At 47.6% G+C, this 14,472-nt stretch overlaps 6 protein-coding genes across 6 annotated transcripts; 3 read left to right on the top strand and 3 right to left on the bottom strand.

Annotated features, from left to right (window-relative positions):
• Nucleotides 1-2,028: 2,028 nt before the first annotated feature.
• On the top strand, nucleotides 2,029-5,534 carry LOZ57_006907 (uncharacterized protein; the record flags this gene model as incomplete). The annotated part of the gene is made up of 8 exons (XM_049255922.1): nucleotides 2,029-2,106; nucleotides 2,156-2,979; nucleotides 3,034-3,728; nucleotides 3,793-4,173; nucleotides 4,234-4,779; nucleotides 4,824-4,895; nucleotides 4,942-5,112; nucleotides 5,158-5,534. The coding sequence occupies 8 exons, from the start codon at nucleotides 2,029-2,031 to the stop codon at nucleotides 5,532-5,534; spliced, it is 3,144 nt and encodes a 1,047-aa protein (XP_049105108.1).
• A 725-nt stretch (nucleotides 5,535-6,259) lies between these two features.
• LOZ57_006906 (uncharacterized protein) lies at nucleotides 6,260-6,837 on the bottom strand (the record flags this gene model as incomplete). The annotated part of the gene is made up of 3 exons (XM_049255921.1): nucleotides 6,260-6,370; nucleotides 6,429-6,717; nucleotides 6,794-6,837. 3 exons carry the CDS (start codon nucleotides 6,835-6,837, stop codon nucleotides 6,260-6,262), a joined length of 444 nt encoding a protein of 147 aa, XP_049105107.1.
• Nucleotides 6,838-7,249: 412 nt separating this feature from the next.
• Nucleotides 7,250-7,948, bottom strand: LOZ57_006905 (uncharacterized protein; the record flags this gene model as incomplete). The annotated part of the gene is made up of 2 exons (XM_049255920.1): nucleotides 7,250-7,771; nucleotides 7,820-7,948. The coding sequence occupies 2 exons, from the start codon at nucleotides 7,946-7,948 to the stop codon at nucleotides 7,250-7,252; spliced, it is 651 nt and encodes a 216-aa protein (XP_049105106.1).
• An 894-nt stretch (nucleotides 7,949-8,842) lies between these two features.
• On the top strand, nucleotides 8,843-9,871 carry LOZ57_006904 (uncharacterized protein; the record flags this gene model as incomplete). Its single annotated transcript, XM_049255919.1, has 1 exon — nucleotides 8,843-9,871. The coding sequence occupies one exon, from the start codon at nucleotides 8,843-8,845 to the stop codon at nucleotides 9,869-9,871; it is 1,029 nt and encodes a 342-aa protein (XP_049105105.1).
• A 265-nt stretch (nucleotides 9,872-10,136) lies between these two features.
• LOZ57_006903 (uncharacterized protein) lies at nucleotides 10,137-10,447 on the bottom strand (the record flags this gene model as incomplete). Its single annotated transcript, XM_049255918.1, has 2 exons — nucleotides 10,137-10,379; nucleotides 10,442-10,447. The coding sequence occupies 2 exons, from the start codon at nucleotides 10,445-10,447 to the stop codon at nucleotides 10,137-10,139; spliced, it is 249 nt and encodes an 82-aa protein (XP_049105104.1).
• A 1,605-nt stretch (nucleotides 10,448-12,052) lies between these two features.
• On the top strand, nucleotides 12,053-12,808 carry LOZ57_006902 (uncharacterized protein; the record flags this gene model as incomplete). The annotated part of the gene is made up of 2 exons (XM_049255917.1): nucleotides 12,053-12,433; nucleotides 12,481-12,808. Coding segments are annotated over 2 exons (709 nt in total), but the record flags the coding sequence as incomplete, so codon positions are not given.
• Between the last annotated feature and the right edge of the window lie 1,664 nt (nucleotides 12,809-14,472).

Genomic DNA, 14,472 nt, shown 5'->3' with positions numbered 1-14,472 from the left:
ACAGCAAGCTGGAGCAACCATTCTCTGGTATTTATGCATTTTCAGGAACAATTGCTATGAAATTCTGTGCCGTCCGGACATACTACCATTGGCTGCCTCAAGTGTAACTGTATGCCCAATCCACTTTTCAACGGAAGCATACAAAACCAGGACATAAATTTTATTCTCATCTCACGACGCACTGCATATTCAGACAAGCCACTGATCCGCCCGAGCACACCATGAAGTCTATCCGCCTTGTAGAATGCCTGCCAGACTCAAGTCTTCAGCCGGCATGTAACAAGAGTCCATATCTCCGCCGATCTTGCTGTTGAACCGAGCTATTCAACCACCAGACAAAGTGATTCATAGAATTCATATCAACTTCATCAGAGCTGAATCACACCACTGGTGGAGGGATCACACTGTGTTCCATGCGCTCATCCACAACTCCACGCATGGCGGGCACACCCGGCGGTGCAGAGCCAGTTACATTTTCGTAAGACAAAGACAGCAGTGGACTAGCAGCAATGAATTAGTTGCGCGAGTGCCATTAATAGAACAGGCTGAACCTACTGTTCTAGGCATGGCCGCGCAGGACATTTGTATCCTTTAGGGGGCAGAATTGTTGCTTGGCACTCTGCCTGGGCTTTTGAGGGTTTTTAGTCTAGTTTTCTGCATGGAACCCACACAATCAGGCAATTTGTCAATGGAGGCCACATTGACTGTGTTCTCATGATGGAAGCTACAGTTAAACCACACATCTTTGATTGTTGTATTGTTCACGGGAGATCCGCGTTCGACTGTCGACGCGAGCTTCCTATGAACAGGGAATGTGGGCCCTTCCTGCTTACCGGGGCTGGGCAATGTCAGCCCCTGTGAGAATTGATCACGAGGATAGAACTCACGGTCGAGTCAACGGCTCCGAAGTGCCTTTCGGGGGCAGAGGTGGGGGATGGTTTCGGGGGGTCTCCAGCACGGAACGCACCGGAAGGCAATCACTGATTCTTTGCACGAGCCCGCGGAATGCACGGCCTATCGAGGCAATGGTGAGTGTTGGCATCCTGAATTCGAGGTAAGCGACTGGTTTAGATCTGTAGAGCAAACACACCGTTCTGGATATTCCACGGAAGCGCCTGGGAAAAGGCGGTATGGGCGGTTTTATCATCAATGGTGGTAGATGATGGAGGGAGATTCGACAGTAAAATTCGGAATCAGCATCTCAGCCTGGTAGCTCGATTTGTGATAAAAGCATAAAAGATGCGCGGGCGTATCTTTGGCCGGGAAACACCGCCGTCGCACCTCAGGCTTTCAGCAGCTTGAAGGCCCAGATCGTGGCGCTTAAGTAGGGGTGGAGAGAGTCACCGCATTATGTGATCCATCGGTAAATCCGCAGGAATCAGCCTGATGCCTGAGGGACAGGCGAGATCCTCATCCCATTCCAGGGAGCAGAACACGCTCACCAGGCAGAGCAGGAGTCAGGCAGATGAACTCTGTGATAGTCTAGCCTGACCCCACATAGGTAGTTTATCAACCTCATCAAGCCAAAATGTCAAATGTGAAAACTCAAAATAGCACTAATGCAGGCCAACACCCTTGTAGAAGTCAAATGGGGCTGTGCATAACAATTTGTGTGGCCTCCAACGGCTTGAGGATGCTTAGGGAGGATGACGAAAGAAGTTCGTGTCAGTTCCCAGCAGATAAATCCGACATGTCCAGGATTTAAAGATGCAAAGATGCAAGTGAATGGGCTTGAATTAGGGTTGGGCGAATCAGACCCATCACCGGACCGAACCGCGAGGAGTTTGTACCATTGGAGAATAAGTGTGGGCCTCAACCACACCCATATGTATATAAATTAGCCAATCAAAGGGACCAATTGCTTTGACGCATGCTAGATTCGGAGTGATTGATTGTTTGCTGGCAACACCCAAAGTAGAATAGTTTCGGCATCCTCTGGGGACTCATAACCATTCCACTCTAGGCGACAAACTTTCCACCTGTTCCTTGAGAAGATGATGGCCCTCTTCTGTTGAATGCACGCACAGTATGGGTTCGCAAGTTGATAACCACGTCCTTATTGATGCTCTGGCACACTTCAGTGTGACTGAGGTTCTTCGGTCACGGGTAGGACATCTCTAACACAATTAATGCGTCATGCTGCTAACAGAAGCAGGACCTCTATGCCAGCTTTGAGCAATTTTTCTTGCAGGGGCCGAAAAGAGATAGTTTAGAGCTGTTGTTCTCGCTCACTTCGGCTTTCGCCTCCATTGCTGGTCAAAAGTTACTCAATAATTCCACTTCTTCATCGACTCTTCTTCGACCAACTCTTTCAAATCCAGCCCTTCAACTATCTCCAAAACCTGCTCTTCAATCACCCCCAAAACCCGCTCTTTCAAAACCCACCCTTCAACCACCTCCTCCAAAGTCCGCTGTTAAACAAAGTTTTCGGAAGCCTAAAGATGCCTCTTTTTCTTTCGCTTCAGCCAGCCCGGAATACTCGCAGCGCGACGTTACGAAGGTTGCTAAAGCTTACTTTTGGGATAAATTTGGAAATAGTAAGCCAGCACGAATCATCGATCTTTTGGTGGAAGTTTCCTCGCATTTGATTGAGAGTCAGCCCCTTGATGAAGGCTCATATAAAAAATTGTGGGAACAAGCAGGTGCAACATTCTCAAAATCCAGCACATCTCGAATTGTCTGCCTAGAGAATGGCCGGAGAAATTTAAAAAGGGAAAGCAAAATGCAGAGCCTTAAAAGCCGATTGGCACTTCTGTTTGTCCGCATTGAAATTGAAGAAGGCACACTGGCAGCGTCAACTAATCAATGTCGGCAAGGTGTGTCGAAAGCAACTATTGCCATTAATAAGTATGCCCGGGAAGCAAAAGTAACGGTTGACTACGTCAAAAAGACCACCGGTGCTGCTCGTAACTATGCTCAACTTCTTGCTAAAGTTGGACCAGGGGCGTTGATATGTTTGGATCCTCGGTGCTCTAGAATGTGAGGCCCCTGCTCTGCATATTATTGATATGAATGCTAACTGGAGTTTCACAGCTGGGAAAAGCATCTTGTTCAAGGAGATATTGATCTTTTGCTAAAATTTGTGAAAGAAAATTATCCTTCTCGGATAGACATATTTCACAAACATGACTTACTTGGTGTACAGCTGATACTTGATGGGCTACGTAGTTATGGTTGGCAGGACGATGAGCTCAGGGGGTGTAGTGGCAAAGTTATTACCGACATCCTAATTTATCAGGAAAAGAGCGAGAAGAAATATAGCGCCCCAAGCGTATCTGATCCGACAGGGGATGGGCACCCAACCGAATCCGTCGCTGGTCCGGTATCTGTATACCCCGAGCGAAACAGCCTAGTAGAGGTCGAGTCAGACGGCCGCATCATCAAACCGCGCAAGAGACAAGCAATTGTACAGACGAGACACCCGCAGCCTCAATGTTCTGGGAAAGGAGGCTCTAGAAGCTTCAATGTCAATACCAGAAGCATTACTGAGGTTGTCGGGCCTACTCAGCATATTGGATGTGAACTCGCCCGTGGAGAACCAGATGCAACTGGGAGTGAAATGTTCATCGATGCGCCCATGAGTTCACAGCACGCAAGCACTCAGTCAAGCCAGGTACCTGCTACTGATAACAACAGGTCGATCACACCAAGCCAAGCATCTGTTGGTGTGGACGGCTCAGTTCATACCAATTTCAGTCACAATGCGAGCCTTCTGCAAGCCACAAGAGGTATGTCATTCAGCCCTACAAGCTTCGACCAGAATTCAGGGCCACTGCTAACCCATGTGAAAAGAGTCTCCAATTTCCCAATTAAACCGAGATTCTGATGAGGCGGATGGCCATCACGAACAATACATAATTACGCCATCTGGGGTGGAGGGATCAGGCTCTGTGAGCAGTCAGACGAGTAGTGCTGAAATGCTTAGTACTGTACTTGGGGTCATCAACAGACTTGAACGCGCCAACGGGCACTGCTGCGAACCAGTTGATGTCCCGCATACAAATACCGGCCAAACCAACAGCTACTCCGATGAAGGCCTCCGGGCTCTGGTAGCTGCCACAACAATCATCCCTCCTATAGGTGACAGCATTCATGTCGGTGGTGGTGCTACAAAGCGGCCTTATACAGGAGATGATTCTCAAGAAAACTTGAGACGAAGAAGGCTGGGTGAAAGTATGAAACGTCATTTAATTTAGTATGATGTTTTTCAAAAACCGAAGCTAACATATATAGATGAGAGCTCTCTTGCCCAGACTGCTGCCTCAGTTTCCGTTGGTGTGGATGACTCAGCAGCAATCTTGAATGGCAGCTCAACAAGAAATGAGAGCCAGCAATCGGGCATGCAGTCATTTATAGAACCCAATTCTCCAGCAAACGCACCACATTTCCTGCCCCATCCTTCCACGAGCCCCAACAATCTCGTGCAAATTGGTGACTCGACCTGGGGGAATGATGTAGGCCATGGAATTCAAATTCCAAATTTCAATGGTGGGCAGCACAATGTTGAAAAATCTCCGCTGAACAATCCTGCTCCTGGGTCACGAATTGCGCGCTTGACTACAAGAATCTTCACTGAAACTCAGGTATCCAGTGGCGAAGGCAATGCGCAAGGCAGCGACGGTACTGGCTCTCTTGGAACCAGCGAGCCAACAGAGAGACACAGACTACGAATTGCCTCCACCAGATCGGGCTCTTTGACCGCCGCTTGGCCGACCAATAACACGATTGCAAGCTTGGGCAATTCCAGCATGCAGGCTCAAAACCGCGGAAGAAAAGAAGGTTTGATCATCGATCCCGTGATTTTGGCGACGCTAATAATAGAGGACCAAATCTTTCAGCGATTGAATCTTTTCTCCCGCCTACTCCAGTACTCGCGGATAATGCTGGGCTGAATGGTAAGTCCCTTGCGTATTGGATCTTGATTGGTGCTAATTACAACAGGACGTACTGCCCTGACGGTCCCAGTGAATGATTGGACACGTATTGAGATATCAAATCCGAATAGTGATCCACAGGGAAGCCCCAATGCTGGAACATGCTCAACAAATTTACTGAACCAGGGTGAACCATTTAATGTCAACATGACAAATGCGTTGCCGTCGATAGCTTTAGGTATGATGCTTAGATAGTTAGTTGGTTGTTGCTGACCAAACGAAGCTGTGAATGATAGGACTGGACACCCCGTCCACGTTTCTTATTACGCTGAGAAAACTGCACTGCCTAGTTTCACAGATTCTTTTGCTCAGGCAGCGCATGCTATGGGCAATGGAAAACACAATGGCAATTCCACATTTACAGATCGCCAGAAGGTTACGGGAAATATGTCGCCTGACGCATCGATATATGCCCAAGAGATGCAATGCTCTTTAGAAATACCAAGAACAGATATGTACGCACAATCCCCGGGTGCTGGGATCGCAGGCGACGCGTCCCTTTACACGCAAGAAATGTGGCCATCTTATTTACCAACTATTGGTAACCCTGGAGAGGCATCGCGTTATACCCAGGAAATGGAGCGGGATACCACTCAGTAAGCTAAATTCCATTTTCATGTCCATTTCCGTTTTTATTTTACTTTGCTTTTTATTTTTTTGAATACAGCGGAGATCTTTTGAATCAAGGTATAAAATGGTTTATTTACTTTGCTTCCGATATAGGTAGATCATTTCCAGTCCGTACTGCATCGTATATGTATATACAATTCATCGGCGGAGTCAAAATGTCGCTGTTGCTGATCCTCTTAATCATCCCTGGTCCTAGTATTTCGCCTGATTCGATCATTCGTGGGGCACCCGAGATCACGATAATATCTGCGTGGCCGGAGGGATTCGTGAGCTGAAAATTATCTTGTGTCTTCCATGCCGAATACTTGTAGCCCTAGGGCTCGGGTCAGCCTTTGTCTTCCTTCAGATAATACGGATAGCTACCATTTCGTATATGTCTTTTAGAAGTTCATACACCTTTGACCGAAGCCCGGGGTCGCAGCAGACGTAACGATAGCGAGATTCTTTAGAGGTTTCGAATTTGGCATTGCTGAACCATTCTAGAAATTCGAGTCGTTGTTTTTCGTCGACCCTATCGGTGTATTGCCGCTCAGCGCTGGCCATCGCGATATTTATAGTGACTGCATCAAGAGAACAAGTGTTCGTTTGCAGGTTGGAATAAATGATATGTAAAATTGTTTCTGTAATGAGACTTTTCTTCAAACCCCTCGCCTTGATGAGGGGTTGGGCACGCTAGGCGGTAGCTCCTGGCAGTATCATTTACTGTCAGCTGCCACCAGTAGCGACGACTTACAAGTCAAGGCCCATGTCGAGCCGGAATATCGTTGTTCCCATGCGTGGCGAGTCTTGTGCCCCATGAGGTCTGCCTACTAGTCAGCCGACGTCGCGACGACACATGATCTGTTCGTGAATCTCCTGGCTTACCACATGGAGGGTGCACGCCGCATACACCTTGATAATGCCATGGAAATAACCGAAAAGGATGGAAATCGGTATCAGAATGATATGGAACGGGTTGCGCCTGAAGTATCCAAAGAATTTTGCGAACTTGGTGAAGAGCATCCAGAGTAGGAGCAACTGCAAATATCTTCGATGTAAGACCGGGTCGAATTGCGTTGCTCTGTGGCACATCCACAACAATCCGGAGTCAAGAATGATAGCTGGAGGGTTAAGAGTTGTTAGGTAAACTGCATAGGTGCTATAAGGGTGCCTCCTGAGGCCGGTCAGTATGTCACCTATGCTTCGTGATCTCAGCACCGACCTCCAGATGAATTGTTCACAGAACAGACTCTGTAGGTTGCTTCTCCAGTTGCTCCGCGACCAGCGAAGACATTGCTTCAATATACCCAGTTCGCCGCGGACTTTGAAATGAGATACGAAACAAGAGTCATTTTCTTGGAGCGATTGCTCTCCATCACCGATGGCATTTAAGCCAGAAACGAAGCCCAAACCCCGAAAGTGACCCGGCCGCCAGCCACCAAAGGATCTACCTCAACCATTGAGGTCGCTTGCCGGACAGGCAGGTTTGGGGTGGCTATTGATACATTTACATCCCGGCCAAGGGTGTAGATATCAGAAAGGCCGGTGTCAGCCTTACGGATTTAAATCAGCAAAGACAGTCCCTAGTAGGCTCCTCGTGAATTAAGGAGATCCCACTCATCCCACCAATCACTGTCTAGAACCAACACAGAGAAACCCCCCAGATGAGCTTTGATGATAAACTATCTCTCTACACTATATATTGATTAATACACTGGATAAAAGTACTCCTTTCCTCCCCTGCGATCGCTGCCTATGTCGTGTGTGCAGCAGAATTTTAGGGACTTATTTAGGGGGCCTTGTGGCCTTTTATCTATCACTTGGAAAGTCCAGCCAAAATACATTTTTGCTAGCCACACGAGTGTTTTTTGCATTGTATCTTTCATCACCGGTTCGGAACCCGGATTCATTTTCTGGACCACTCTGCGCTTTCCCCCAATGCGTTTATCGGCTCGAAAAGTCCAGCCAGGATATAATTTTGATAGCCATTGGAGGCTTCCGTAAATCATAACTTCCTCTCGGTCGGCGGGCAAAATAATGTTCGAAATGATCTTCGGCAAGATTTGAAGTAGTTCTTTGAGGGCCTGGGTCTCCGCCGTTGAAGCGACTTCCATTACAATGTGATCCAAAGAACATAAAAGATTGATTGCCTCGTGTCCAGGAACAATATCGGTGGCAATACATTGCTGAATAAATTGGAGTCCGACAGTTATCATTGTGAGTGTTTCCTGTAGGTTGATCAGCGATCTGGAACAAGATACTCAACAAGAACTTACTCGTTGTTTCAGCAATTCACCAGTGATAGGTTCATGATCCTCATCTTTGATATCTGCAGCCTTGAATACCTCGAACCTTTCTCTGACTTCGAAAAAATCCGCTAAGCGGTACATTCGAGGGGAAGCCATGAAAGGAAATCAGACTTTATGTGGGTATAGCATGGTGAGAAGAGTAAGTGAGCGACAGTTATATATATGAGGTGATCAATGAGCATACTGTAAGGTCAATCTATAGGTTTTGGAACCGATCTAGGAAAGCTGTTGAAGGAGAGGCTGGGGTGGGTCAACTGCTGGTGGACACCGAAGCTACTTGTGATTCCTGTGCTAGCATAGCGCGAACTGAAAGAAAAGTTGGCCAAAAGGCAGTATGGGACGTTCCCATGCTAAAGGGAGAATATGAGTTCACCATTGGCGCTAAGGCGAGGACGTGCTGTGGTTTCGCGCCGCCTTACGATGCGATCAATGGCTCCATGGACCCCGTGTACCAGTGTGGGCTGTTTGGAATAAAATGCCTCACTTGTGCCTCCGCGGCTAGAATACTGTCAAGGTTAGGGCTGTCGTGCCAGCACCACTTGCCAGGCCAGGCAGTCCAAGCTGTCCTTGAAGGTAATGGAGGGGCTTGGGATCAAAGTATCTTTTCTAGAAATCGACTATGAACCAATCAAGAGGGTTTCTGCCAAAAGCTGAGTCCCAAAAGTTTGTCCACCTATTGTGCATGTGAGCAGACGGTAAGGGGTCTGAACTCATTATTCTAGAAGTTGAATTTGAGTCCCACCTATGGGGTAGCATCGTTTAGCACATACCTCCTGATATAACAGGAACGTATGTAAGGGCTCGAAACGATCACACTGCATGATGAAGGTATGAATGTACGTATCTCCACATTTGTTAAGTTAGACTGCTGAAGGGCTGTGCGCTTGAATTCCAGGACTTGACTATTTATACCCAACCAGCACCCTTTTTTCTACACCAGGCAACCTTGCTTGGAATTTTATGCAGAGCCTTCTACCATTATTAGCAAACATGGCAACCTCCAAAACCGCAGTCGACGCCATATCGGCTTTAATGGACCAGGCCAACAGGTTCGAAGCCATGACAGTGCATCTCGCCAAGTCCCCAGACTTTGCTGCCGAACAGGCGGACAAAATCGTTTACTGGGCCACAAAACTGATCACGGCGGTCACCGACATTAAAAATCAAACCCAGAAGGAGAACGTGATACGCCAGAAACAGCTGGACGAGAAACTTCTCCAACTGAAGGCAGAGGCTGATACAAAAAAGCGAAAACTGACGGAAGCCAACGAATTGAGATCGTCACGGACGATCAGGGCAAACTTCCGGTTGATATTCGGGCCACCAAGGCCGCCAGGATACAAGAGCAGGGCTGCTGCGGCAGCGATGGAGACAAGTTGTCACAGGATCAAGATCATTCGGAACCTATGCGAGAAATACCCCGACGGCGTGATCAGCCTTTCCGCGTCATACACTTCTAAGGTTTGGATCGAGGGAAATTCCTCCATCTTCAGCGGTATTATCCGGCAGGTCAAAGAGGAGAAAGAGCAAGCCTGGCCGGAGGCTATTATCGATATCATGAATGAATTGGAAATCGAGAGGCCCATGAGTGATGAATTTAAAAGTCTGCGCAGTATGTTTGACTTGTATACCTCCCAGCGCCTGACTGATCCTTCGGCAGGCAAGATTTCCCAACGTCTGGGCCGACACCGACGTCAAAGGACAACGGACCCTACCTTCCAACTTCCGAGCCTACGGCAGATGGGAATCGTTTCATCGTCGCGTAGTTCCGAGCTGGTCCATACTCCTCCCATCCAACCAATCCAAACAGCTGCAGGGCCATACCCAGACTCAATCAAAACTGATCGTCGCGGTGCAATTCCCGCATGCCAATCGCATCCTGAGGCGAATGCAAGTCAAACTCCGGCCAGATCCAGCCGGAACAGAGAGGATGGCTGGAGTCCACAGCCGCCATCGAAGGAAAATAGGGGTAAGACGAAAAGTTTAATCATGCCTATCATATTACTAACCCATGCTTAGAAGTAAAATATATTTTCACAGATGCGTCTGCCAGCAGTGTCCAATCGCTCCCAGAGCCATTGAGGAACGCGGTCCAGAACAGCCGACTGTGGAAGTGGGAACGAAGTCAAAACCTCGATATGACCGGCTGCGTGTCGACTCTGTTTCCGAAGGAAAACGGGGCGGACGTCTCCCTCACGGTGTGGTGTGGAAACAAGGAAGCATACAGTATAATCGACGCCTACGGCCTCCAGCTCGTGCCTCTGCCTATGCCCCCGTCTTCGTCCTAGACCTCGAAGTACACGCTCGCACCTCGGATGTACACGGTGTACCCGGGCGGAACCGTGTATCGCTCATAGTCTGTCGTCGGGAAGTCGTGATCTACGTGTGTGTAATAGTGCTCGGTTGTCTCGTCATAGATCGAGAGGTAGCGGCCCTTGAAGTATATTTTCCTTTCGGTGTCGCTCGATGCAAACACATGGCCAGGGATGTTCTCTTCCTTCCGGCCGGCTAGAGCGTCGTCTCCTCTCTATCGATAACAGTAGGTTAGCATTCGACAATACACACTGCGACGAGCGGGATTGAACTTACCCCCATTTTGAACGGTTAACACCACGTCAACCTTTTGTAGTTTCAAAGTAACAATTCCCAAAATGCTGAGATGATGGATCAACCTTTGGATTGATCAGGAAGGATATTTTCTTTTAACAGCGTCCGACAGACCAGAGAGTATTTGAATGCCAAATATACAACATGGCAAGCGGCGTACTTCATCGGTCTAATGTCAAAGGGAGATGGGTGATTTTGTGGCCCTTTTGGCGGGGGCGAATGGAGGGGGCGCCTTGACTTTTCTTGCGAGTCAAATGACTAGTATTGGGCAGCAATGTGGAACTATGGGTGCGACCGCGAGCAAAATTCGATAATGGAGTGGAATAGGCCATGGGTACCCATAGTCACATCGTCCAAATCCTTTTCATTTTCTTCACAAAAAAGGCAACGGTTGTTAGAAAAATATTTCAGCCGCGCTTGTGGGCTGCACTGTGAGGCACATAATGAAATGTTAGAAGTCGACAGGGGCTTCTTCCAGTGCTTCTATGGATGATGAGCTCAGTGTATGATTGTGACTTGATGGCTTGAATTGCCACTATACTAGAATGTGGTAGCTTGATTATGATTGCAACAAAATAGGCGCTTCATATAGAAATTGTACATTTTTGGCATATAGTCGATTTTCGAACGGGAAGGAGTGAATGCTCTGTTTCGAGGCCCCTCACCGCCCGCCGATCGATCGTTGATGAAATTTGCAAGCGAGTCAGATTTGTGAACTCAGGCGTCGTATTATTGCCATTTTCAGTGTTTGGCAAGCCCTGTTCGAGGTGGCGGATGGCCGAGGTGGGGTCTTGGCCTTTGAATTATATAGTATGGGCCAGAATGCATGCTTTCCAGAACTTAACCAAACTGGCCTACAGGAGGTCCTTACAGCCTCCTCCAGCTGGATTTTTAGTGCGAAGCCTATTTTTCAGACTGACAATATATCAACCAATAGAGGGCAAGAGACTCAGGAATGACCCAGACACGTCTGACTTTTCGGGAGTGTTGGATCTTTCCACATCCACTTCTCCCTATTCCAACAAAAACGCCATCCGCGGAATGAGACGAATGGCCTGTGGCGCTCGACTCGTATGATCCTCGCCTCAAGCAATGCGCGGGCTTAAACAACGCGCTTCACCACTAACCCGATTAGTATCGCAATTCAAAGTCAGCAGTTATTCGACGCCCTTGAACAAACATAACAAACACGTGAGTTTTTGGCTGATTCGTTTGTATTTGATGCTGTGGTTTATTTTCTAGAAACGGGACCAAATCAGAAGTTAATTATATGTTACAAAATTGAACTGAAGAGCTATGAAGACTTCCTTTTCTGGGAGCTATGTTTAACGCCAAGTGAATGGGGGGAGGGCACGCTTAGTGCATTTCCTCTATTCGCCATATGTTGAGTATAGCATCGGAGCAGGTCATGAATGCTTGTACTTCCAACATAAAAGGCGGCATTCCCCGTGGTTTGATCGCTATAGTAGCAGCATCAAATTTCAAGTCATTTTTCCGAATGGCTCGCGGAGGTTACGACACCACCGGTATTCCGAAGCCCCAACAACCGCCAAAGCCTCGATAAATAGCTTTTTTCCTTTTGTCTGGCCCAAGATGATTTTGGAAGAATTTGATATGGGCTTTGGGTATCGTGGATACTGGGAAATGGAAGGGGTTCTGCCAGGCAATAGCAATACTTTGATTGAAGCTCTCCGGGAATTCTATGCTCCAGCGTCCATGAAAGCAACTCTCCAACGACAACCGAATTCTCAGCCCAATGGCTTAGAAAATGCCATCCGCACCGAACCTGAGTCGTTCTGGAGGCCAGGAGGCGAACTTGGGTTAGCTGTTTCAATTACAGCCTCAGACTGTGCCATGTATGCTCATATGGCTGTACAGGACATGGGCCGTTGTTGGGACAGACGATGCAGGGAGGCGCAGCGCTGTATTCAAGCAATCCCTGAATCTGTTGGCTTTTTCTGGAGCCTCGCGTGGGTAAGGAAGCCTGAGGAAAGCCTTTTCATCTATGCTAATGGTTTCAGCACTTCCGCATATTGCGAAATTTCCACAGCTTGACAGCGATATTGCAGGCTTTGAAGGCCACTAGGAAGAAGGACCAAGGTCATTTATACTCCCTCCTTGATCCAGAGGGACGATATCAGAAGTGCAGGGACGCATTTTCCATGGAAGGGGGAATCCCATTCATGTTTGCGGAGATGGCGCACAGAGCATATCAGCAAGAATTGAAACAAAGGCTATTGGATTCAGAGGCCCGATCACAGCTTAGCAGGACTCACATTGAGAATGAATGGGATGGGCGGATGTGGTTTGATAGAGAGCCATTAGATGGCCGCATATTTGTTTGGTTTCGTTCTTGGCTCCCATGTCTGGCCAAGTAAAGTGCTTAGGTATCCAGCGTTGCCGAAAGTTTGTCCTATGCCTTTGTTTTTCATATGTCTATATAGGCTACCCAATTGAGGAGGATCACCGTGGTTGACAATTACCTTGTGTTCGCTAGATGACGCAAATGTGATGTCAAAGGCCAGGCCAGGTAATAAATTTTTGCACATCCGAGAAATATCAGCTCAACGTGTAGCGGAGTGATGACAGGGCCCGTGCTAGTTCAGGCTTCAAAGACAGACAGTAAACAAAATTTGCCATATCCATGATAGGGCATTTAAGATACTGAATGTGCAAAGTTCCATCTGAAACACTATCCAGCATTCTTGATCGAGTGTCCAAGCTGCAGACAACCCATCATTTCCCGCAGTGTGAGGTACACAATCTCAAGTTGCTTCCTGCTGGTCAGCCTTTGCACTGGGATATGCCTGCTCTGCTGCAACTCCATCAGTGTTGGAATGAAGAATTTCCACCCGCGAGATTTCTGCACAACATTGGTATGAGTATTCAACGAGGCTTTGGCTTCAACGTGCTAAAGGACGGGGCAAAGGTCAAGAATGAAGAACGAGAGATGGCCATTTCCACAGCTCAGGGTCAGGCTTTAGTGCCTCTTTATGAATCAGACACCAGTGACCAATATAAGTTGATGAACATACCACTATCGGAGGACATCTTCGTCCCTGCAGATCACTGCGACAGAGGCTTCATATCATGAAGGATGAAAACCCGGGCCTTGACGCCAACTTTGCACCCTCTGGTACATTCGTGGATATTCACATAGGTATGTTTCTATGCAACTGTGAAGACAACAAGGCTGATTTACCTCGGATCAAAACCGGCATGCTCTGTCACAGTCAATCAGTACGTCACGGCGTATCTGGCTTCTGTACCCTCCCACTGAGTCTAACCTCCGTGTCTTTGTTGGATCATCTGGTGAAAGTGGTCGTCTCACCAAGATATCCGGCCAGCTAGAAGGGGGTTATATTATAGAAGCTAGTTCATCCGAGATTATCTACCTTCCTCCCATCTGGCTTCACGCCACCTTCACAGTATGCAGTGGTGTGCTAGTCGGTGTTAATTTTGTCTCACTCGACACATGAAGCTTCAGGCAATGTGAAATGGTCAATGCCCCGAAGATATTTCTATGACCAACCAAGGGTGTGAAACACCATGAATAGCATGCTTCCACTCCTCCTTAGAATCAGTTCCAGCTGCCTCATACTCTCTATATGTTGGTAAATATGAGGATATTGTAATGTTGAGATTGAACTTTTTTGAAAACAGAATGCTGAGATAAAGCCGCCCTACACAAGTCTAGTCTTTCTCCCTTACATATAGCTTTCACCCCTTGTACTAGCTTGCAGCTTAGTGGTGGTGTCCATCATGGGGTTGAGACAAAGAGAGCCTGAGGCAAGACATTTGTCACAGATGGAAGCATGTAGAAGGAGATAGAAGTCACTGAGATTTCATGCTGGGGGTGTGAGCCAGGTTTGCAAGTTAGAGAGCGACACTGGTATGTGAATTTGGCCATGCGACAAGAAGGTTCCTGGTGAGAAGAGAGTATGGAAACAAAGAGATCATGAGAATAGCTATTTATACAGAACTGTTGACTTTTTGATTGATAAGCCCTAACA

This window comes from Ophidiomyces ophidiicola (genome assembly GCF_022830035.1).
Source record: "Ophidiomyces ophidiicola strain CBS 122913 chromosome Unknown scaffold_82, whole genome shotgun sequence".
NCBI lineage: Eukaryota > Fungi > Ascomycota > Eurotiomycetes > Onygenales > Onygenaceae > Ophidiomyces > Ophidiomyces ophidiicola.
The sequence above is the reverse complement of the archived record's forward strand: the minus strand, read 5'-3'. Positions and strand labels throughout refer to the sequence as shown.